General features: G+C 43.4%; 1 protein-coding gene across 2 annotated transcripts in view; it reads left to right on the plus strand.

Annotated features, from left to right (window-relative positions):
* The window catches only part of UBXN6 (UBX domain protein 6), an 85,325-nt gene that overhangs the window by 9,515 nt on the left and 54,577 nt on the right, over nt 1–21,233 (plus strand). For both annotated transcript variants that reach the window (XM_033957217.1, XM_033957216.1), the window contains exons 2-5: nt 832–995; nt 1,123–1,184; nt 1,565–1,696; nt 18,025–18,122. In XM_033957217.1, coding sequence (XP_033813108.1) covers nt 832–995; nt 1,123–1,184; nt 1,565–1,696; nt 18,025–18,122 — 456 coding nt within the window. The remainder of the gene's footprint in view (nt 1–831; nt 996–1,122; nt 1,185–1,564; nt 1,697–18,024; nt 18,123–21,233) is intronic.

Below are 21,233 nucleotides of genomic sequence, written 5' to 3' on the forward strand. Positions count from 1 at the left end.
ATGATTGTTCTTATTCATGAGTTACAGAGCAGAACAGAAATGTATGTTATTTCCGGGGAAGTTCCCAGTGTCCCTCCTTCTCTTTTCTCCTGATACAGTGGAGCTCAGTTGCTTTGGTATAAACTGAAGAGAGAGCTATTCTGAAAGATGTGATTGACACCCTTCTGCAAGTGGTTCGTGAGCATGGATTGATCACCTAATTTACGGACTCCTGTGTATATTAATAAACAAGATTATCTTGGAGAGAACCTAAACTTTCAGTAGTGGAGATAATGATGGTATTGTACTTTTCTTAAGTCAAAGACAAACAAGGAGGATTTCTAAGAGAGAGGCAGAAATAATTGATGATATGAATGGACAGACTGGATAGCTGTATGTTATAAAAATCTGCTGGAGGTTTAAAAAAAATCTGCTGTAATTTTCTGTTTAGTTGCAATAAATGGTGGTTCCTTTTTCAGGACCTAGGAGGTCTTGACAGAGAACAGTAGCAATATATAGAGCTTCATGTACTTTTTGATTTTTGTTCAAAATATTTAGCAAACTAATTTAAATCATCCTTAGGTTATGTTATTTTTAATCTTTTGTTCACCACATTGAACTTACGGTTTTGCAGTTTATAAATACGATGTTATGTTATGTTGTTGAATATTAGGAGCCACATTGGCTAATCTTAAATTTTCAGAGGTTCCATCAAGACACCAACTGACTACCTAATATATAGGTCTGCAGTGCCTAGAATTGCTGTGTTGTAGTAATTCATTCTCATGATTGCTCCTCAACTTGGTCTCATTTTCTTATGGGTTCTCATAGTCATGTTCTGTCTCCATTCAGGGATAAAGTCTCCAATGAGAAGCTGACAAGTGAGACCCCAAAACTCCGCTCAGCACCCAAAGATGGTGCTCAGGTTGCAGCTGCTGCTGCAGCTATGGCTAGGATGGAGCAGAACCAAGCCAAATGCAAGCCCCTTACATCCTATGATGTTATCAAAGCCCAAGGTAAGCATACTAAACCCATAAAATTTATTTTATACATATGAGTAAACAGTTGCATCCTAGTATTACTCTCTACTATGGTCTTTTCCAGGTTGGCTGTGATTAATGTAGTGTTTTGTTTTTTTGTTAGTGAAGAAGGAGCTTGAGGCAGAAGCAGCTGTACATGAGTCAGAAGCCTCTGTTGGTCACAAGGTAAAAACTGTACTTGAAGAGGTTTAGTGTGGGTCTCTCAGTAACTTAAGGTCTGAAAGTCTCAATCTCAAGAAAATATAGTACTGTATAAAGAAGACATGAAGTTTTTTAGTACATAAGTAATATCTCTATTGTGTAAGTGTTCAAAATACTTCAGGATTGAAACTTTCACAGTTCATTTGATCCTGTACTGGACTATTTCCCAGTAGGCTCTCCTTAATAATTCAAGGAGAAGCAGTGATTACAGGAAAAACAGTACAGTACTATTAAAATTGATTTAACTTATTTGTAGGTGGCCATTGAACTTTTGAGCTTTCTTTTGCCACCTTCTACAGAAATATTCTCTTCCCCTTAGGTACTGATTTCAACTCTTTCTTCAGGGTCCTGTGATGTCAGCTGAGAAACATCATGCTAATCTCTCAGTATCTGGTATTTACTTCAAATGCCCATTGACTGGAGCCACCTTGACAAAAGAACAGCGGGAAGCACACCTCAGAGAAGCAATTCTTCTTGTAAGCACATTATTGCAGACAATTATGTGATTATAATCTGTTCACCATGCTTTTTTCTTTCTTATGCTAACTCCAACTACACAGAATTCAAATAAACTTGGCTGCTTTACCTTTCCTGTTATGAATTAACTGTGTCGGAGGCAACTGAATTTTGGTCTTGGCTTTAGTGCCAAAACTGGCCCAAAATTGTATTTGGCCATATTTTAAATTTGGCTGAAAATGTCAGTGCATTTGTGGCTGAAACTGCCCTCCCCTCCACCAAAAGTAGTGACCATTCTCCATTCCTACCCTCCCCCTAACCAAAAGTGCTGCCCTCCCACCAACTTTAGGCCCTCCCCAGGCCTACCCTAGAAGCCGTGATGGTCTAGTTAGGGCAGGAGTTATCCCCAATTGCTCCTGCCCATGCTAGCTCTGCATTTAAAATGGCTGCTGCACCCTGGCCACTAGACTAGCAGGGCTTTTAAGGTACACCTGGGGAAAGCCTATGGGTGGTGGGAGGGCAGTGTTTTTGGTTGGAGGGGATCTTTCTGTCGGGAGTGGGGACATGCCATATCGGTTTCAGTTTTGGCCAAAACTGTGCGGGAAATTTTGGTCACAGATTCAGTTTGTCACTCTCTACTCTGTGTAGTGCAAGATCTAGAAATTTTACAATAAATTGGCCTTGTCTGGACTTGCTGCTAACAAAGGAAAGTCTGCTCATTTTTATTTCCTGTCAAGCGAATGGAATTTGGGGCATTTTGCAGTAGTTGAAAGTTGTTCATCATAAGTAGGTGTCTAGTGCAATAGGTGTGTCATTCTGGACAGTGGGGTATTCTTCCCATGCTCACAAGCTGTGCAGAAGGAATCCACTTCTGGTTTTCAACTCCACCTCCTTCTCCATAGGGTTCTGCTGCCCATTTCAGTTTTTCCTTCTGCACACAAGCCGGAAGGTGTATTTCTGATCTGCTCTATATATTTCTTTACTATTTTCGGTGGTTTTTTTCACGGCGTTCAGTGCTCCAGAGCTCCCCAGTGTGGCAGAAAGCTCTGCCTGCCTGGAGAAGAAGAAGACTGGTCTGAAGGCAGGTTAATCCCTTGGGGACCTGTTTGGCCAGCCTGCAGAAATCTTTGTGGAGCATGGGTCCATATCCCTAGTTGCTTAGCTCGCCTACTGAGTCACAGGGGTTTGAGGGTGGTCTATTAGGCATCTGCAGAAGGCTTTTCAGGGTGCCAGCTGTGATTTTGCCTCCCTCCCTTCGTGTGCGAGGTTCTGCAGGGAGTTGAGGGTCAGACTGACTTCGGTTGGACTGACAGCCTGAGGATTTTGGCGTTTGGAGGACAGGCTGATTGAAGTAAGGTCTTTTCTTTCAGATCCAGCTACAAGTTAGAGCTGAGGCAGGCTGCAGGATCTTCAAAGCAGATGGGACATTGCGTAAGGCTGTTATAGCCTATGGGCAAAATCAGAGGGAAGGGGGTTCAGAAAAATCTATTTTTGGAGGTTTCTGCCACATCCTATAGGGCCGTCCTTCTCTAAAATCCTGTTTTTCAGAGGTTTGGGGTTGTTTTTTTTAACTTTTAGTGAAGGGATTTTGGGGGTTTTGATTCTAAAATGCTGCCGCAGTGGTCATCTTAAATATTCAGATTTTTTTTTTTTTCAGTCTCCAGATCATTCAAATCACCTTGTTTTGTATTATTTAATATTAGTTTGGTGGAAGGGAAGGGGATAAATTTTATTTATTGAGAATGTTTGTGGAATTTCAAGTGATGTATTAGTTAAATTGTTGTTACTTTCTGTGCACTTGATGTTAAACATAAAATGAATAAAGAGTTTTGCCTCAAAATTGGCAGGGTTGGAGTCTTCAGGCTCTTTTATCCCTACTTCATGCCAGAATTGCTGGATGGCTGCCAGAGGAGCGCTCTTGTGCCACGTGCTGCATAGCACGTGAAGAAGAGGTGGAAGCGTCGGGCTTAGTCTCCTCTTTGATCTCTAGAGCTGAGGAACCTTTTGGGGGGCCTGTTTCCTCAGGAGAAAATCTTTCCTGGAGACACGGACCAGCGGCATACCTAAGTGTAAGAGCGGGGAAGCTTCAAAGCCCAAGAAACTTAAGGCGGAGTTACCTAAAAGAAACTCAGAGCTGCCTAAATTTGTTAATTTGATGTAGCGAGCCTCTTTGAATAGCAGAAATCCTCATAAAAGGTCTGGGGGCAAGCTAGGGATCGCGTAAGGGAGCTTGTGCCCCTAGGCCACATCAGGGTCATTGGCAGAAGCTGTCCAGGACCTTGGGGACCACTCTGACAGGGACTTGGAAAGCGAGTGATCAGTCCTTATGCCCTTGATGTTGCAGAGTGAGTCTTCCCTGCTGGGCGATATAGGATTGCAAGCGGAGCGAGTGCATAGGAAGCAGTAGGGACTCTCGAGGATACCACAGTATGCCAGCTGTTTAAGCCTTTGGTTCCTTTAGAGCTTATTACTGACTCCTTAAATGTATTCTTACTTTCTTTAAAGATTGTAGTTCACCCCTCTTCCCTTTGTATCGCTAATTACTTGTGTATATACATTGTATGTTTATTTGTATAAATTGTTTTATTTTTGCCGCCTCATTTTAAATTGTCATACGCATTGAAGTATTTGATATTGCGTGTACAACAAACTTTTAATAAACTTGAAACTCCCTGCAGGAGTTTCCCAACAGGCCCCTTCCACTCTGATTATCTTGAGCAAAGTACGAGCACAACCTATGTCTTTTCCCTGGCATCCTGATATATTTTAGTTGCGGAGCACTGGAATGCTCCTGAGGGTTCTCTAAAGGTAGTCAAAACAATGACAGGCTGGGTGAACATATGTTGACACTCCTGTGCCATAGGATACAGCCTAAAGGTGCATTCCTTAGTTGCTCGGGTAGTCAAGCGCATGTCCTACCAAGTGAGGGAGGCATGGTACTAAAGGATACACAGGATCACAGAGTGAATGTGGTCCTAAAAAGACAGTTCAAAGCTTTGGCCTTAGGGATCAAGGTAGCTGCAGCTGCCTCTTTTGTGCAATGCACTTGTCATACCAAGATGCATGGGCTCACTCTGGAAGAGGGCGAGCCTTTGCCCCAACTTTTGCTGGCAGGGGTGAATTAGCCAATGATTGCTATGACATCATCAGAGTCTTGGTCAAAGTCTCAGCTTATTCGATTTCAGCAGAAATCTCTGGATCATAATAATAATAATAATAATAACTTTATTTTTCTATACCGCCATAGTCAGGCGACTTCTAGGCGGTTTACATTGTAAGAAGGCTGGACATTCAGCGAATAACAAAAGGTCTTAATACAAAACAATAAGTCTACATACAATACAATACAAAATAGTACAGTACAATACAGTGAGTCTAAATACAATACAATAAAATAAGACTAGATACAATACCATGCAATGTGTCTAATACAATATAATAGTCTAATGGGAAACTAACGTGCTAATTGGAGTTCTATGGGTAATGAATACCTGAATACTTTAGAGCTTACATATGAGTAGGAGTTCTATGAGTAGAGGAAATCTGGATAGGTGAGGAGCTTCTTGAGAGGAAGAAAAAGGCGTTTAAGGGGAGGGGAGTCCTAGTGAGGGAGGGTCCTCGTGAGGAAGGGGACAGTTTTAGTCAACGAATTTAGCGAATAGGGCGGTTTTGATCAATTTACGGAAGGCACTGTAAGACAGATTGGGTTCGTTTATGTAGTTTTTCAGCCAAACTTGCTGTCTGCTTGCTTGGAACTTAAAGGTTCTGTCCAGGAATGATTTGTAGCTGCAGCCTGTAATCTTTGGGTATGCAAAGAAGTTATTGTTTCTGGTTGCTCGTGCGGGGTTGTGCAGGATGAAGTGAGTTTGCAGGTATGAAGGTGCTAGTCCCCAGGCTTGCCTGAAACAGGTGCATGCAAATTTGAATAGTATTCGCGCATCTATTGGAAGCCAATGCAGTTTTTTATAGTAGGGGCTGATGTGATTGTTTTTTCTTAGTCCGAAAATTAGGCGAACGGCGGTGTTTTGTATTAATCTCAGTTTTTTTATTGTTTTTAGTGGGATGCCCAGGTAGATGATGTTGCAGTAGTCAAGAATGAATAGGATCAGTGCCTGTACCAGCAACCTGAATGACGTCGGGTCAAAGTATTTTTTTATGGTCCTTAGTTTCCATAGCGTGTAAAAACATTTTTTCACTAGTGAGTTTGTGTGGTCAGTCATAGTTAGATGAGTGTCTAGGGTGATACCGAGTATTTTTATGTTTTTGGAAATTGGATATTCGTGATTGTTTATTTTTATCGATGTTCTCGTGATTTTGTCATTAGGACTAGCCAGAAAGACTTTTGTTTTCTCTGCGTTTAGTTTTAGTTTGAAATTAGTGGTCCATTTGTAAATTTCTGTCATTATGTTAGAGAGGTTGTCTACAATTTCTTTTGTGATGTCATTTATGGGGATTAGAATGGATATGTCGTCTGCGTAAATGTAGTGTATTAAGTTGAGTTTTTGTAGGAGGAGACCTAAGGAGGCAATGTAGATATTGAAAAGGGTGGGCGATAGGGGGGAACCTTGAGGTACGCCTGAAGGGTTTTTCCATGGTTTGGAGTAGTTTTCGTTGCTGATTACTTGGTAGGATCTGTTTATTAGGAATTCTTGGAACCATTTCTTTGCCTTTCCAGAGATTCCCATTACTTCAAGGCACAGCAGCATGATTTCATGGTCTACCAAGTCGAACGCGCTGCTGAGGTCTAATTGTAGGATCAGTGCGCTTTTGCCCTTGCTAAAGAGATCATAAAGGTGATTCAGTAAGGAGGCTAAGACAGTTTCTGTGTTGTATCCTTTCCTGAATCCTGATTGGTGTTCACTAAGGATGTTAAATTTATCCAGGTAGTTTACTAGTTGAAGGTTGACCAATCCTTCCTGTATCTTTGTGAAGAGGGGAATGCTTGCTATGGGTCTGAAATTGGATGTCAGAGCTGAAGAGGTTTTCCGATCTTTGGGGATTGGAGTGATTAGTATGTGACCCATTTTTTTGTTTAATGTTCCGCTTGTGAGGGCGGATGTTAGCCATGCGAATAGTTCCTTTTTAAATTCTGGAGGGGCAACTGTCATGATTTTTGGGGGACATGCGTCAAGTAGGCAGTTAGATTTGGTGTACTTATTGAATAAGTTTAGGAACTGATGCCAGTCAGGGTAGTCGAGGTGGTCCCATATCATGTCTACTCTGGTGTCTTGGTCATGGGGTTCGAGGTAATGAAGAGCATTTGTTGTGGTTGTGGGTAGAGTTGCTCTTAACTCCGCGATTTTATTTTTAAAGTAGTTGACTAGGGTTTGTGCCGATGGGGTGGGCTCATTGTCCTTTTTCAGTATTTGTGTTGTATCGGTTATTGTTTTTACTAGTTTGAACAATTCTTTGCTGTTTATTTTTGAGGTACCAATTTTTTTCGCATAATGCTTAGTGCGTTTTTCTTTGATCAGATTTTTGTATATTTTCATTTTTTGTTTCCAGTTTGTCTTGTCTGATTCTTTGTTTGTTTTTAGCCAGATTCTCTCCAATTTTCTTAGTTCCTGTTTGGTGGTTAGTAGTTCACTGTCAAACCATTCATTTGGCGGTCTATTTCTCTTTTTGTATGTTTTATATGGTGCTATTTGGTCTAGGAGTTCTTTGCTGTAAGTTTCCCATCTTGTAGGGAAATTCTGAATTTCTTTGGTTGTGGGATGTAACTCGTAGTGGGTCCAAAATTCGATTGGGTTAATAATGCCCCGGCTGGTTATTGTGTTCGTGTTGACGTTTTTGTGTTTTTGCTGTGTATTCTGTTTTAGCCAGTGTAGATTGAATTTGCCAATGTAGTGGTCTGACCAGATGCATTTTTCCCAGGGTCCTGGGTAATATTGTATTTTGGGATCTATTGTTTCTTTGTGGGAGAAGGTGATTAAGTCTAGTTTGTGTCCTTTTTCATGGGTTATTTCTGCGTCTGGGTTTGGAAAGTCCAGTGACATTAGGAAGTTGGCGATTTCAGTTATTTCTGGTTTAGTCTTTTGCTCTAGGTGAGTATTGATGTCTCCCAGAAGCAGGTTATAAGATCCTTTTAGGGTGGATAAGGTAAGGAATTCGGTGAATTCCTCTTTAGCGTTTGACCATTTTTTTGGTGGGATATAGAACAAAGTTGTAATTAATGATTCTTCTAACTGTGTGTTAGTGATTTTGCAAGTTAGTATTTCAAGGTTTTCTGACGATTTGGAGTCGATCTTGATGTAGTTGAAGTGTTCTTTTAGGATGATCGCAAGTCCTCCTCCTTTTTTCCAGTTTCTTGATAGTGGGATGATTTTGTATCCCTGAGGTAGGATTTCTTTCATGATAGTGTCAGTGTCGGAGTTCATCCATGTTTCTGTCAGAAACAGGCGGTCCGGTTTTGTTTGTAGTATCCAATCATATATTATGTGGGCTTTGTTTCTCACGGAACGGGTATTTAGGTAGTATCCCTTAATGTTTTCGTGACTGTTTGCTGTAGGGATTTCAGAATATGTTAGTTTTTTTGTGTTTCTGTTGCAGATCTTGTTCCTGTGAGGTTTGCGGGTGGTGTTTAGAACTGTGATCTGATGAAGGTCTTGTTTTGGCTGGTTGTGTAGGAGTTGGAGAGGGTTGGAGGGCTTAGTTAGTTTGACTGGCCTGAGCCAGGAGATAGGGTAGGTGTGCATAGGTTGGGGGGGTTTGTCTTCATTGCCCCAGCATTTAGAGCATAATAGGTATAGTATCCCTAATAGTAGTTGTTGTTTATTGAAGATTGCCATGTTGTGTGATAGGGTGTGCGGCTTGGGTTGTGAGGAGTGCCTGACTGGGTGAGGTAGTCAGCGAGCAATAGAAATGGGTAAAGGTAGAATGAAACTGGTTGAGTAGACAGTGTATTAGTGTGAGGAACTGAGTTGAAAAGGGGGAACAGGTTAGGTATGGGGATAGCTTGCGGAGTGTAAGTGGTTAAAGCTTATATCTGGGTAGGGGGGTAATCATACGGTATATAGTGGAAACAGGTTAAGTATAGGGGTAAGACAGCTGTGGCTGAGTGTACAAGTAGTACCCAGTCATACAGTAACAGACAGTAATTGGTTGTGCAGTAAAATAGACAGTGATTGGTCATGCAATAATTGGTCATGCATTAACTGCAGGCTATTCATGCAATAGTCGGTTACAACATGCGGTTACATATTATACCTAATGAACATGCGTTATCCGGCTGTACATGCTGGCAATACGTACTGAATCGGCAATATATATGGTTGTATATATAGACTAAACATGCAGATTCTAACTGTAAGGAGTACTTATTGTTTGTTCCGGATTTGGGCTTTTCGCTCAGTTGCTTAGCCGGCGCGCAGAGCGGCTGCGCGCCGTTCTCTCTGGCAGATAAATGGTATCGCCGAGGGGGGGGTGGAGCTGGCTCTCACGCCCGGATTAGAGGGGGCGGTTTCACTGTAGGCTCCGTGGAGGAGCCTACCCCGAGTCAATACTTTGCTGCCGATTGCAGCCGTGGGTGTACACCGAGGGTCTGAGTAGAAGCGGCCCGGATGAAACTGAAAGAAAAAAAAGGACTCTGCCGACTGCAGGCTCAGTTCTGGGCGCGCCGTTCTCCCAGTGCTGAAAACTCCCAGTGCTATCCCCGCTGGCTCGGGGGAGGGGCAGAGCGGTGCTCGCACGCCTCTCCCGAGCGGGCCGCTGAGGCAGAAGTCGGCCCGCTGCTGCAAGCTCTCTTTTTTCTCTCCCTGCTGGATCAGGGGGAGGGGCAGAGCGGTGCTCGCACGCCTCTCCCGAGCGGGCTGCCGAGGTAGAAGTCGGCCCGCTGCTGCAAGCTCTCTTTTTTCTCTCCCTGCTGGATCAGGGGGAGGGGCGGAGCGGTGCTCGCACGCCTCTCCCGAGCGGGCTGCCGAGGTAGAAGTCGGCCCGCTGCTGCAAGCTCTCTTTTTTCTCTCCCTGCTGGATCAGGGGGAGGGGCGGAGCGGTGCTCGCACGCCTCTCCCGAGCGGGCTGCCGAGGTAGAAGTCGGCCCGCTGCTGCAAGCTCTCTTTTTTTCTCTCCCTGCTGGATCAGGGGGAGGGGCGGAGCGGTGCCCGCACGCCTCTCCCAAGCGGGCTGCCGAGGTAGAAGTCGGCCCGCTGCTGCAAGCTCTCTTTTTTTCTCTCCCTGCTGGATCAGGGGGAGGGGCGGAGCGGTGCTCGCACGCCTCTCCCGAGCGGGCTGCCGAGGTAGAAGTCGGCCCGCTGCTGCAAGCTCTCTTTTTTCTCTCCCTGCTGGATCAGGGGGAGGGGCGGAGCGGTGCTCGCACGCCTCTCCCGAGCGGGCTGCTGAGGTAGAAGTCGGCCCGCTGCTGCAAGCTCTCTTTTTTCTCTCCCTGCTGGATCAGGGGGAGGGGCGGAGCGGTGCTCGCACGCCTCTCCCGAGCGGGCTGCCGAGGTAGAAGTCTGGCAGAGGGCGAGCCTTTGCCCCAACTTTTGCTGGCAGGGGTGAATTAGCCAATGATTGCTATGACATCATCAGAGTCTTGGTCAAAGTCTCAGCTTATTCGATTTCAGCAGAAATCTCTGGATCAGGCAGTGGGCAGGGGATTCCTCCTCCAAAGCTACTATTTGCAGACTTCCTTTCAAAGGACAGATGTTGTTCGGAAAGGGTCTGGATGATCTGATGGCTAGCGTGGCAGATCGCCAACCAAATTCTGTGCCTGATAGCAGACACACAGCCTCTAGATGTTCTGACGGTCTAATTTTCCTAATTACAGGTGCTTTTGTCGGTACTCTGGTGGCGTCTCATCTCTGAGATCAGGGCCTAGGTAAAGCCAAACCACAGGTTCTCGCTCCATTTCATTCTCCAAGAAGGCACAATGGTGCCAAGTCCGAAGTCTTCCACTTGAAGATAGGAGGAGTATGCGGAGACCTGGGAGCAGATCTCATCAGACCGCTGGGTGCTGGAGATCATTCGGGGAGAGTATAATCTTAAGTTTGCCCTTCCTCTAACAGGCTAGTTTGTGGCCTCTCCGGTGGGGCACCCAGAAAAATCATGCAGAGTCTTAGTAACTTGTAGAAATTCAGGCCATAGAGCCTTGTAGAAATTCAGGCCATAGAGCCAGTGCTACAAAAAGAATTGGGCTCAGGCAGATACTGCTTATACTTCATAGTTCCCAAGAAAGGCTCAGAAGATTGGAGACCCATTCTGGATCTTGCACACATCGAGGCCCTGAAGGTTCCACGCTTTTGCATGCAAACCATACAGTTATTCCAGTGGTGGCTTCAGGGAATTTCTAGCTTTCCTAGACCTGAAGGAAGCCTACCTCCACATTCCTATATTTCTGGAATACAGTAAATTCCTGAAATTCTATGTGCTAGATAGACATTATCAGTTCTCGGCACTCTCCTATGGATTAGCAATAGCACCCTGCACGTGATGATGGTGGTAGCAGCGCATCTCTACAGGGAGGGTTATATTCCGAGGCTCTCTTTCATCGATGTTTGTCGCGGCCATGTGCAGCTGATTGTGCAGGTGCCGGTTTATAGCAGTGCGCATGAGATGGGACATGTTTGTTCCGGCGCTGTGGGAAGCACCGCACCGTTCTTCTAATTATTATCTGAGTCTGATTTTCTTTCTATGCAGGCCGCGGCAGGGTAAATTTTGCGGAGCTTGAATCCGACTAAAGTAAATTCCTGAGATTCTATGTGCTAGAGAGACATTATAAGTTCTCGGCGCTCTCCTATGGATTAACAATAGCACCCTGCACATGATGATGGTGGTAGCAGCAGCGCATCTCTAGAGGGAGGGTTATAAGTGCACCCATATCTGGACTACTGTCTAATCAGGGCTCCGTCGTTCTCGGAAGGAGAACAAGCAGTGGCTCAAGTGGTCCAGGTCTTATAGAGCCTCAGCTGGATAGTGAATTTTTAAAAGAGCCAACTGGTTCCATTCCATTCCCTGGAATACCTGGGAGTGCTATTTAACACAGTAGAAGGCTCAGTTTATCTTCCAGAAGCACACAGACAGAAGCTTTGCACCCAGATAATGGAACTGATGGCCAAGAACATATGAATATAAGAATTGCCATACTGGGACAAACTGAAGGTCCATCAAGCCCAATATCCTGTTTCCAACAGTAGCTAACCCAGATCCCAAGTAGTTAAACAGATTTTATGCTGCTTAACCTAGGAATAAGTAGTGGATTTCCCCAAGCCATTTCAATAATGTCCTATGGACTTCTCTTTTAGGAAATTATCCAAACCTTTTTTAAACCCTGCTAAGCCAAGCCAGCTTCCGTCTGCTTGGCACCATCTTCAAGTGCTGGGCTCTATGGCGGCCACTATAGATGTAATCACTTGGGCAAAGGCTCACATGTACCCTCTCCAAATGTGCTAGAAACATAGAAACATAGAAAGATGACGACAGAAAAGGGCTATAGCCCATCAAGTCTGCCCACACTATTTACCCACCCTCTTAAGTCTACTGACCCCCTGAAGTATAATTGTAATTATACTGTCCCTCTACTGACCCGCTCATTCAAGTCCTAGTGACCCTATCCCTTGGCATGACCTCGTAGGGATCCCACATAGGTATCCCATTTGTTCTTGAAGTCTGGGATGCTGCGTGCCTTGACCACCTGCACTGGAAGCTTGTTCCATTGCTCAATCACTCTCTCCGTGAAGAAGTACTTCCTGGTGTCTCCACGAAACTTCCCTCCCCTGAGCTTGAGCGGATGTCCTCTTGTGGTCGAGGGTCCCTTGAGAAGAAAGATATCATCTTCCACCTCCACCTGTCCCGTGATGTACTTAAATGTCTCAATCATGTCTCCCCTCTCCCTACGCTCTTCGAGAGTGTAGAGCTGCAATTTACTCAGTCTTTCTTCGTACGGGAGACCCTTTAGCCCCGAGACCATCCTGGTGGCCATCCGCTGAACCGATTCAATTCTGAGCACATCCTTACGGTAATGTGGCCTCCAGAATTGCATACAGTATTCCAGATGAGGTCTCACCATGGCTCTGTACAATGGCATCATGACTTCAGGTTTCCTGTTGACGAAGCTTCTCTTGATACAACCTATCATCTGCCATGCTTTAGATGAAGCCTTCTCCACTTGAGTGGCTGCTTTCATGTCAGCACTGATGATTACTCCTAAATCTCGTTCTGCCATAGTCCTGGTTAAAGTTTCTCCATTCAGGGTGTAAGTTCTGCAAGGATTTCCGTTACCGAGATGCATGACCTTACATTTCTTGGCGTTGAAGCCCAGCTGCCAGATCAAGGACCAACTTTCCAAAGTATGCAGGTCCTGCTCCATAGCATTCTGTAGATTATAGCCGTTTACTATATTGCATAGTTTGGCGTCATCAGCGAATAAGGTTACCTTGCCTTGAAGCCCTTGAGTCAGATCCCCAATGAATATGTTGAAGAGGAGTGGGCCCAGGACTGAACCCTGTGGCACTCCGCTAGTCACCTCCGACATTTTAGAGAGGGTACCGTTAACCACCACCCTCTGAAGTCTGCCACTAAGCCAATCTTTAACCCATGCAGTTAGAGTCTCTCCTAATCCCATCGATTTCATCTTGTTCAGCAGCCTGCGGTGTGGGACGCTGTCAAACGCTTTGCTGAAGTCCAGGTACACGACGTCCAAAGACTCTCCTGAGTCCAGTCTTCTTGTTACCCAGTCAAAGAAGCTGATTAGATTGGACTGGCATGACCTACCCTTGGTGAATCCATGTTGGCTGGGATCCCGGAGATCTTCCTCGTTCAGGATCGTATCTAATTTATACTTAATTAGTGTTTCCATGAGTTTACACACTATTGAGGTGAGGCTTACCGGTCTATAGTTCGCAGCCTCAGCCTTGCAACCCTTTTTATGTAAAGGAACGACGTTGGCTGTTTACCAGTCCAACTGAACTTTCCCCGTACTTAGTGAGAGATTGAAGAGCACTGCCAACGGTTCCGCCAGAACATCTCTCAATTCTCTGAGCACTCTTGGGTGTAAATTGTCTGGTCCCATGGCCTTGTTTACCTTTAGCCTTGCCAGTTCGTTGTAGACATCCCCAGGTGTGAACTCAAAATTCTGAAACGGGTCATCCACGTCTTGTTTTATCATCAACTGTGGTCGGTGTCCCGGTGCTTCGCAGGTGAAGACTGAGCAGAAATATTCATTTAGTAGTTCTGCTTTTTCTGAATCTGCCACCGCGTAGTTTCCGTCCGGTTGTCTAAGGCGTACTATACCGTCTGTGTTCCTTTTCCTATCACTGATATACCTAAAGAAGGATTTGTCCCCTTTTTTAATGTTTTTTGCCAGAGTTTCTTCCACTCGAAGTTTGGCCTCCCTAACTGCTGTTTTGACCGCTGCAGATCTGGTCTTATATTCTACTTTAGTTTCTCTTCTCTGCGTACGTTTGTAGGAAAGAAATGCTTTTTTCTTCTCCTTAATGAGTTGCGAGATCTCTTCAGTGAACCATTGGGGTTTGTTGTTTCTTTGCCGTTTATCTACCGATTTTATGTAGCGATTAGTTGCTTCGTGTATGGATGATTTCAGGTATGACCACATAGTTTCCACATTGCCGGTCTCTGCTTGGTCCTGCAGCGTCTGATGAACGAAATCTCCCATGCGTGCGAAGTCGGTGCCCTGGAATTTGAGCACCTTTGTTTTTGTAATTGATTTAGGGGATCCTTTCCCAAGGTTGAACCATACCATGTTATGGTCGCTGGAGGCTAGCGTATCTCCCACCGAGACTTCTGAGACGCTTTCCCCGTTGGTGAGTACCAGGTCTAGGATCGCCTGGGCCCTAGTGGGCTCCGTTACCATCTGTCTGAGATGTACTCCTTTTATGGAGGTCAAAAGCCTCCTGCTGCTGCTGGTTGTTGCTGAAAATGTGTTCCAGTCTGCATCAGGCATGTTGAAGTCCCCTAGCAGTACAGTGTCGCCCCGTAGAGTTATATGCTACTATCTCAGTGGTCTCCACAAATAGACTCCCTTCAAATGACTCTCCCGTGGACTCTGGAATCCCACCGTAGTATGGGTTGATGGCCTCATCTACAGTCATTATTGTCGGGCATGCCCCTCAGGATAACTTATTTGGCTGGGGAGGCCATTGCAATGGACGCCCAGTACAGGGGTGGTGATCAGTCTTCTGGAGAAAGTGGCCCATCAACAGACTGGAGTTCAAACCATTCATCTGGCGTTATAGAAGCTGGAGAGGAGTCTGGAAGGACAGGCGATCTGAGTTTTCTCAGATAGTGCTACAGTGGTGGTATATTTAAGTCACCAAGGCGGCATCAAGAGTGGGCAGCTGAGCCTGGAAGCCCACTTATTGCTCCAATGAGCAGAGCTACACCTACGGTAATCTCTGCAACACATGTAGTGGGAGTGGATAATGTCAAGGCTGATTACCTCACCAGGCAAACCTTAGACCCAGGAGAATGGATGTTATCTGCAACAGCATTCCAGTCCATCATTCTTTGATGGGGTCAGCAAAATTTTGATCCGATGGCTTTAAGGCAAGGAACAAGAAGGTAGACTGTTTCTTCCAACCATGGCCAAAGAGCAAATTCTTGTATGTTTCTTCCATGGCCCATAATAGGGTGAATACTTCACAGAATAGCAAACCACCCTGGGAGAGTGGTCCTTGTAACACCGGATTGGCCACACAGGCCATGGTATACGGACCTAGTGCGTCTTCAGAGGGACAGGCGTCTCAGACTGTAGGTGTAGTTCAGTTTTCTATCTCGAGGGCCCAGTTGTCATAGAAGATCAAGATTGCTTTGAACTTACGGCATGGCTCCTAAGCCAGCGGTATTAGAGTACATAAGTTACTCAGAGGTATTCATTGCTATTCTCCTCAGAGCCAAGAAGCCTCCGTTTACACTAAGGCATAGGAGACTATTCAACACTGGTGCATGAAGGAGAAGGTAGAGCCATGTAGTGCTCTATCTCGGTGGTGTTAACATTCCTCCAAGCAGGTCCTGACAAAAGTCTCGTGGTGGCGTCTCTTAGGGTCTAACTGGTGGGCCTCTCGTGCTTCAGAGCCCGTGAATGCAAAGCTCCCCTGGCTTCTCATCCTGACATAGCCAGATTCAAAAAAGAGGCACTGAGGTTCAGATCACCCGTAAAACAATTGTTTTCATTGTGGAACCTTTAATGTGGTTTTTTGCAAGTCTTCAGTCAGGCTACATATGAGCCTATTCAGGAGGCATTCTCGGTGGATCTTACTATCAAGACCCTTTTCCTTGTGGCCATTACATCAGCAAGGAGAGCTTAGAGCTTCAGACCCTTTTGTGCAGGGAGCCGTTCTTCAGGATCAAGGAGGTGGGAGTGTCCCTTGTACATGGTTCCGTCCTTTTTGCTGAAAGTCATTTCAGTGTTTTGTCAATCAAGAGGTAAGATTATCAGTATTCCAGACCAAAGAGTCAAAGAAAAAAGACCATATTCTGAGAAAGCTGGATATGAGGAGTGTCCTATTTTATTTAGAGGTCGCCAATGAGTTCCAAATGTCTGATCATCTGTTGTGCTTACCAATCAGGCTAGACACGATAGACTGGCCTCTAAAGCTACCATTTCAAGATGGATATGAATGACCATCTCATCAGCATATATTACCTGTGGCAAGCAATTGCCAGTGTCCTTCAATGCACATTCCACAAAAAACATAGCCTCTTTGTGGCCAGATGCTTGGGTGATTGCACCTGGAGAGATTTGTAGGGTAGCCACCTGGTCCACTCTGCACATATTCTAGAGTGGACGTGGCAGCATGGGAGGACACCGTCTTTGGGTCCTCAGTGTTGTTACAAGCAGTCACAGAGGTCCTGCCCTAGATTTCTGGGACTGCTTTTTTTACGTCCCTGCTGTTCAGAATGACACGCCTATTGCACTAGAAAAAGAGATTAGGTTCTTACCTTGCTGATGTCATTCTGGAACCCTGCTTTGTCACTTATTTCTCTGCCTGCCTATTGTCTCAATCAGAAAGTTAGAGCCAAAACTGAGATTTTGATGATAGACTTCAAAGGTATGAAGAATAATCTATTGCTATAATACATTGGGGGAATGTTTGAGCTTCATAAATGTTTCTGATTGGTATGATTATTTCGATGTTTTGATTGTTCAAATAAAATGTTTAACATGTTTGTTATACTTTCAGAGCAGAACAGATTTATAGTGTGTGGAGTCTCCCCATACCCCTCCTTCTTATCTGTTCTTTTTTTTTTTTAAATTCTTTATTCATTTTAAAATCTTCCAGCAAGTATACAGGGATATAGCATTAATAACAACAATATAACACTTTAAATTGTTTCTATTGTAATCATAATAACATAAAAATTATAACCCGTCCCACCCACCCTTCCTCAATGAATACAATCAAACATATCATAAAAATAAACTAAACACATTATTTAGTAAAGTTTCCATAACCACCCCCTTCCCCCCTATATGTAAATATATCTATCAAAGGAAAATGATGTTTACACATTACAATATCTTTCCAATGGCCCCCAGATCTTTATAAAATTATTATAATTCCCTTTCTGCAAAGCAATTGCTCTTTCCATCTTAAAAATATGACATAGTGAATTCCACCAAAACATATAATTAAGATTAGTATAATTTTCCAATTATTAGTAATATTCTGAATAGCAACCCTTGTCATGATTAATAAAAGTTTATGTGATGATATTTGACTTTTTTTCTTCATAGACATGCCGAACAGAATAGTATCATAAGATAATGCAACATGGTTTTCTAATAGACAATTTACTTGGGTTCAAATTGAATTCCCAAAAATCTTAATACAGGGACAATAGTAAAGTAAATGATCCAAAGTCCCCGCTTCTAGATTACAATGCCAGCATCTATTAGACTTAGAGCTATCTAACTTTTGTAAATGAACAGGGGTCCAAAACGCTCTATGCAACAGAAAGAACCAAGTTTGCCTCATAGATGCAGACACTACATCTCATTCTCCAAGACCAAATTCGTGGCCATTGAGATGCAGAAATTTGCTTCTTATCTGTTCTTATATAGGGCTATTGCCTGCTTTGGTACAAAATGAAGGGGGGCAGCAGAGCCCTCTGGAAAAGGAGGTGGAGTTGAAAACTTGGAGTGGATGCCTTCTGCACAGCTTGCGAGCATGAAGAGAATACCCTACTGTCCATAATGACACACCTATTTACTAGAAAAGATATTAGCAAGGTAAGAACCTAATTGTTCTCTTCTGTAAAACAAAAGCACTGATATGTTGCATTTTCATGTTTCAGAAAACAACACATAAAACTAAAGAATGTTTTTGTAGTTTGTTTTTATTAGTCACTTCTGAAAGCTGCATTTTCTTCTTCATCCTTGGTTTGCTTTTTCCAGCATTTCTCCAAAGATCCTGTAACTGCTTCCATCATGCAGATTCACACATTTAACAGAGACCGAGAGAAAGTGAAAATTGGAACAGAGACCATAGCGAAGTAGGTGCTGTGAAAAGACAATACATTTCAGAGTCCAAAAAGGGGTAGAACCTGAGTGTTCTGTATTTTTAGTACCATTTATATAATTTGCTCTGGAGCTAATACCTTTCATCAAACAGGAATGTTATATGCCTATTTTGGCATACTAAGTTGACTGGGTCTGTCATACCAGATTGTGATAGCAATACCAAAATAGTAAGAGATAATGGCTCCAATATAAATTAACTGAAAATGTAACTATAGATTTCACAAAGAACTTTTTTTTTCCTTCGTGTTCCACTTATTCATTTGCATTTAGTAGTACAGTACAGGAGAAAAAGTCTAGCCAGTGATTTAGCCACAGTGATTTAGCCAGTGATTTAGCTGACTGATCATGCTTGAACATTTATTATTGCAAGTTTACCAGCCGTGCTGTAAAGGAGAGGATACAACTTGACAGGTTGAAAATTTCTTTTCTTTTTTTTTAAATCTTTATTCCTTTATAAAACTTATACAAGCGCAAGCAAGTATACAATCAGAATATACACATATCAGCACTTATCTACAGACAACTATTAACCAAACTATTTTTCTCCCCCCCCCATCCTCTCTGGATGTGCGTAAGGACAGACAGGTTGAAAGTTTCAAAAGTAATCAGATAGCTGGTAACAGTCTGATTTAATTGTTTAAAAATGTCATTAAAAATGCTTTATTGCATGATGTTTTGACCTGGGCATGGGATGAATCATTACAAAAATAGTGTAATAGTTAGCAAACCATGCACAGAAAGCTGATGTGAGAGACAGTGTAATTTTCAGTGTTTACCTGGAACAAAACCTACACAGCAGAGTAGATTGTTGGTCTTGAAAATGATACAGCCCCCTCCCCCCCCACTAAACGTTTGTGTGCTGTTTTCATAATGCATAATCCATTAGTAACATAGTAACATGGTAGATGACGGCAGATAAAGACCCGAATGGTCCATCCAGTCTGCCCAACCTGATTCAATTTAAATTTTTTTTTTTTTAAATTTTTTTCTTCTTAGCTATTTCTGGGCAAGAATCCAAAGCTTTACCCGGTACTGTGCTTGGGTTCCAACTGCTGAAATCTCTGTTAAGACTTAGTCCATCCCATCTACACCCTCCCAGCCATTGAAGCCCTCCCCTGCCCATCCTCCACCAAACGGCCATACACAGACACAGACCGTGCAAGTCTGCCCAGTAAATGGCCTAGTTCAATATTTAATATTATGTTCTGATTCTAAATCTTCTGTGTTCATCCCACGCTTCTTTGAACTCAGTCACAGTTTTACTCTCCATCACCTCTCTCGGGAGCGCATTCCAGGCATCCACTACCCTCTCCGTAAAGTAGAATTTCCTAACATTGCCCCTGAATCTACCACCCCTCAACCTCAAATTATGTCCTCTGGTTTTACCATTTTCCTTTCTCTGGAAAAGATTTTGTTCTACGTTAATACCCTTCAAGTATTTGAACGTCTGAATCATATCTCCCCTGTCTCTCCTTTCCTCAAGGGTATACATATTCAGGAAGCCCTGAATATGTATACCCTAGAGGAAAGGAGAGACAGGGGAGATGCTTAAAGGGGATTGCTTAAAGGAGGCATTCTGATCAGGAATAGAGAATAACCCATGCAGACTGTATTTTCAAAACTATTCATGTAATTTTACCTGAATGAAACAGCAAAGCTATCTATAGCAAGGTGTTCTCTGAGGACAGCAGGCCGAGGATTCTCACACAAGTTGGTGAAGTCCCAGAAGGATCCCCAATTGCAGTCTGTCCTTGATTGCCCATCAGTTTATTTTTAGCAGGCTTAGCATATTTGGTGGACACCCTCTACAATCTTCTTTTTATGTCAACTTAGCAGATGGCCTTTAACAATAACATTTATTCAAAAAACATTCACCAACAAGAAAGAATGTACAAATATTCTATATCCAAAACAACATCCAATATAATATGGTACACAACAAAAAAGGAGAAAAGACCTCAGTGTCTAATAGGGGTTCCAAACAAACTACCCACATAGACAAGCCAGTCTCAAAAACTCAAGTTTGAGACAAGCAGACACATCCTCGGTCAAAAACTCCAAGATAAGTGGTATTATATTATAAACAAAATACAGTCTTTCAATATCCTCACTTATCTGAAAATGTGGCATTCCAAAGGTTCTTTGACATAGTGCTGGAACGTAGAAGCAGGAAAAAACCGGCACAGTGGAGCATAGATCAACAGCACAGCAGCTAAACAATCATCACCGCTGGCATAAAAAATTCCACTGAGGTCTTTTCTCCTTTTTTGTTGTCTTTAACAATAACAGCCAGGTGTTTTTTTTATGGCTTAAGTGTTGGGTAGCTGATACAGTTTCCAAGCTGCCTTTTAGAGGTAAGCTACTTTTTGACAATGATATAGAAAAGCTGGTTAAAGTTTTAGGAGATAAATCAACACTTCCCAGATGATGAACCTAAGCTCTTCTTCCTTCTAACCAGTCTTACTTCAGGTTCAGAGATGTAATGTATTAGCTAGGCTAATCTTTTACCTTTTAGAGGCCTTGTTTTCAGCAGAAATAGTCATTTCAAAGGGATAAGTGGAATAGGTCATTCTGCCTATTCCTCCAGCACCTGTGCCTTGCAGTGATGATGTACAGGCCCACTCTTTGTTCATTTTGATAGGCAGTTTACTATTTTTCGAGGAGTGGACCAGATAACATCAGATTGGTGGGTTGTTTAGGTCATTGAGTAGGGTTACAAACTAAAATTTTGTTTGCACTTGCATATTTTTTTTGGTCTCCCTCCAAAGCAGTACTAAAGGGTTAAGCAGTGCTTTCAACCTTAGATGCTCTCCAGCAGTTGGAAGCAGTATTTCCAGTCCCAAAATATGAATGGGGAACAGGAAGATATTACATTTACTTTTTAGTTTCCAGAAAGAGAGTGCATTTTGATTGGTCTTGGACCTCAAACATGTCAACCATGTCCAGAGTCTGAAAACATAAAAACATAATGGCAGATAAAGGCCAAATGGCTCATCTAGTCTGCCTATCCGCAGTAACCATTAACTCTCTCTGAGAGATCCCACGTGCCTATCCCAGGCCCTCTTTGAATTCAGACACAGTCT

The sequence above is a fragment of the Geotrypetes seraphini genome, chromosome 8 (genome assembly GCF_902459505.1).
Source record: "Geotrypetes seraphini chromosome 8, aGeoSer1.1, whole genome shotgun sequence".
NCBI lineage: Eukaryota > Metazoa > Chordata > Amphibia > Gymnophiona > Dermophiidae > Geotrypetes > Geotrypetes seraphini.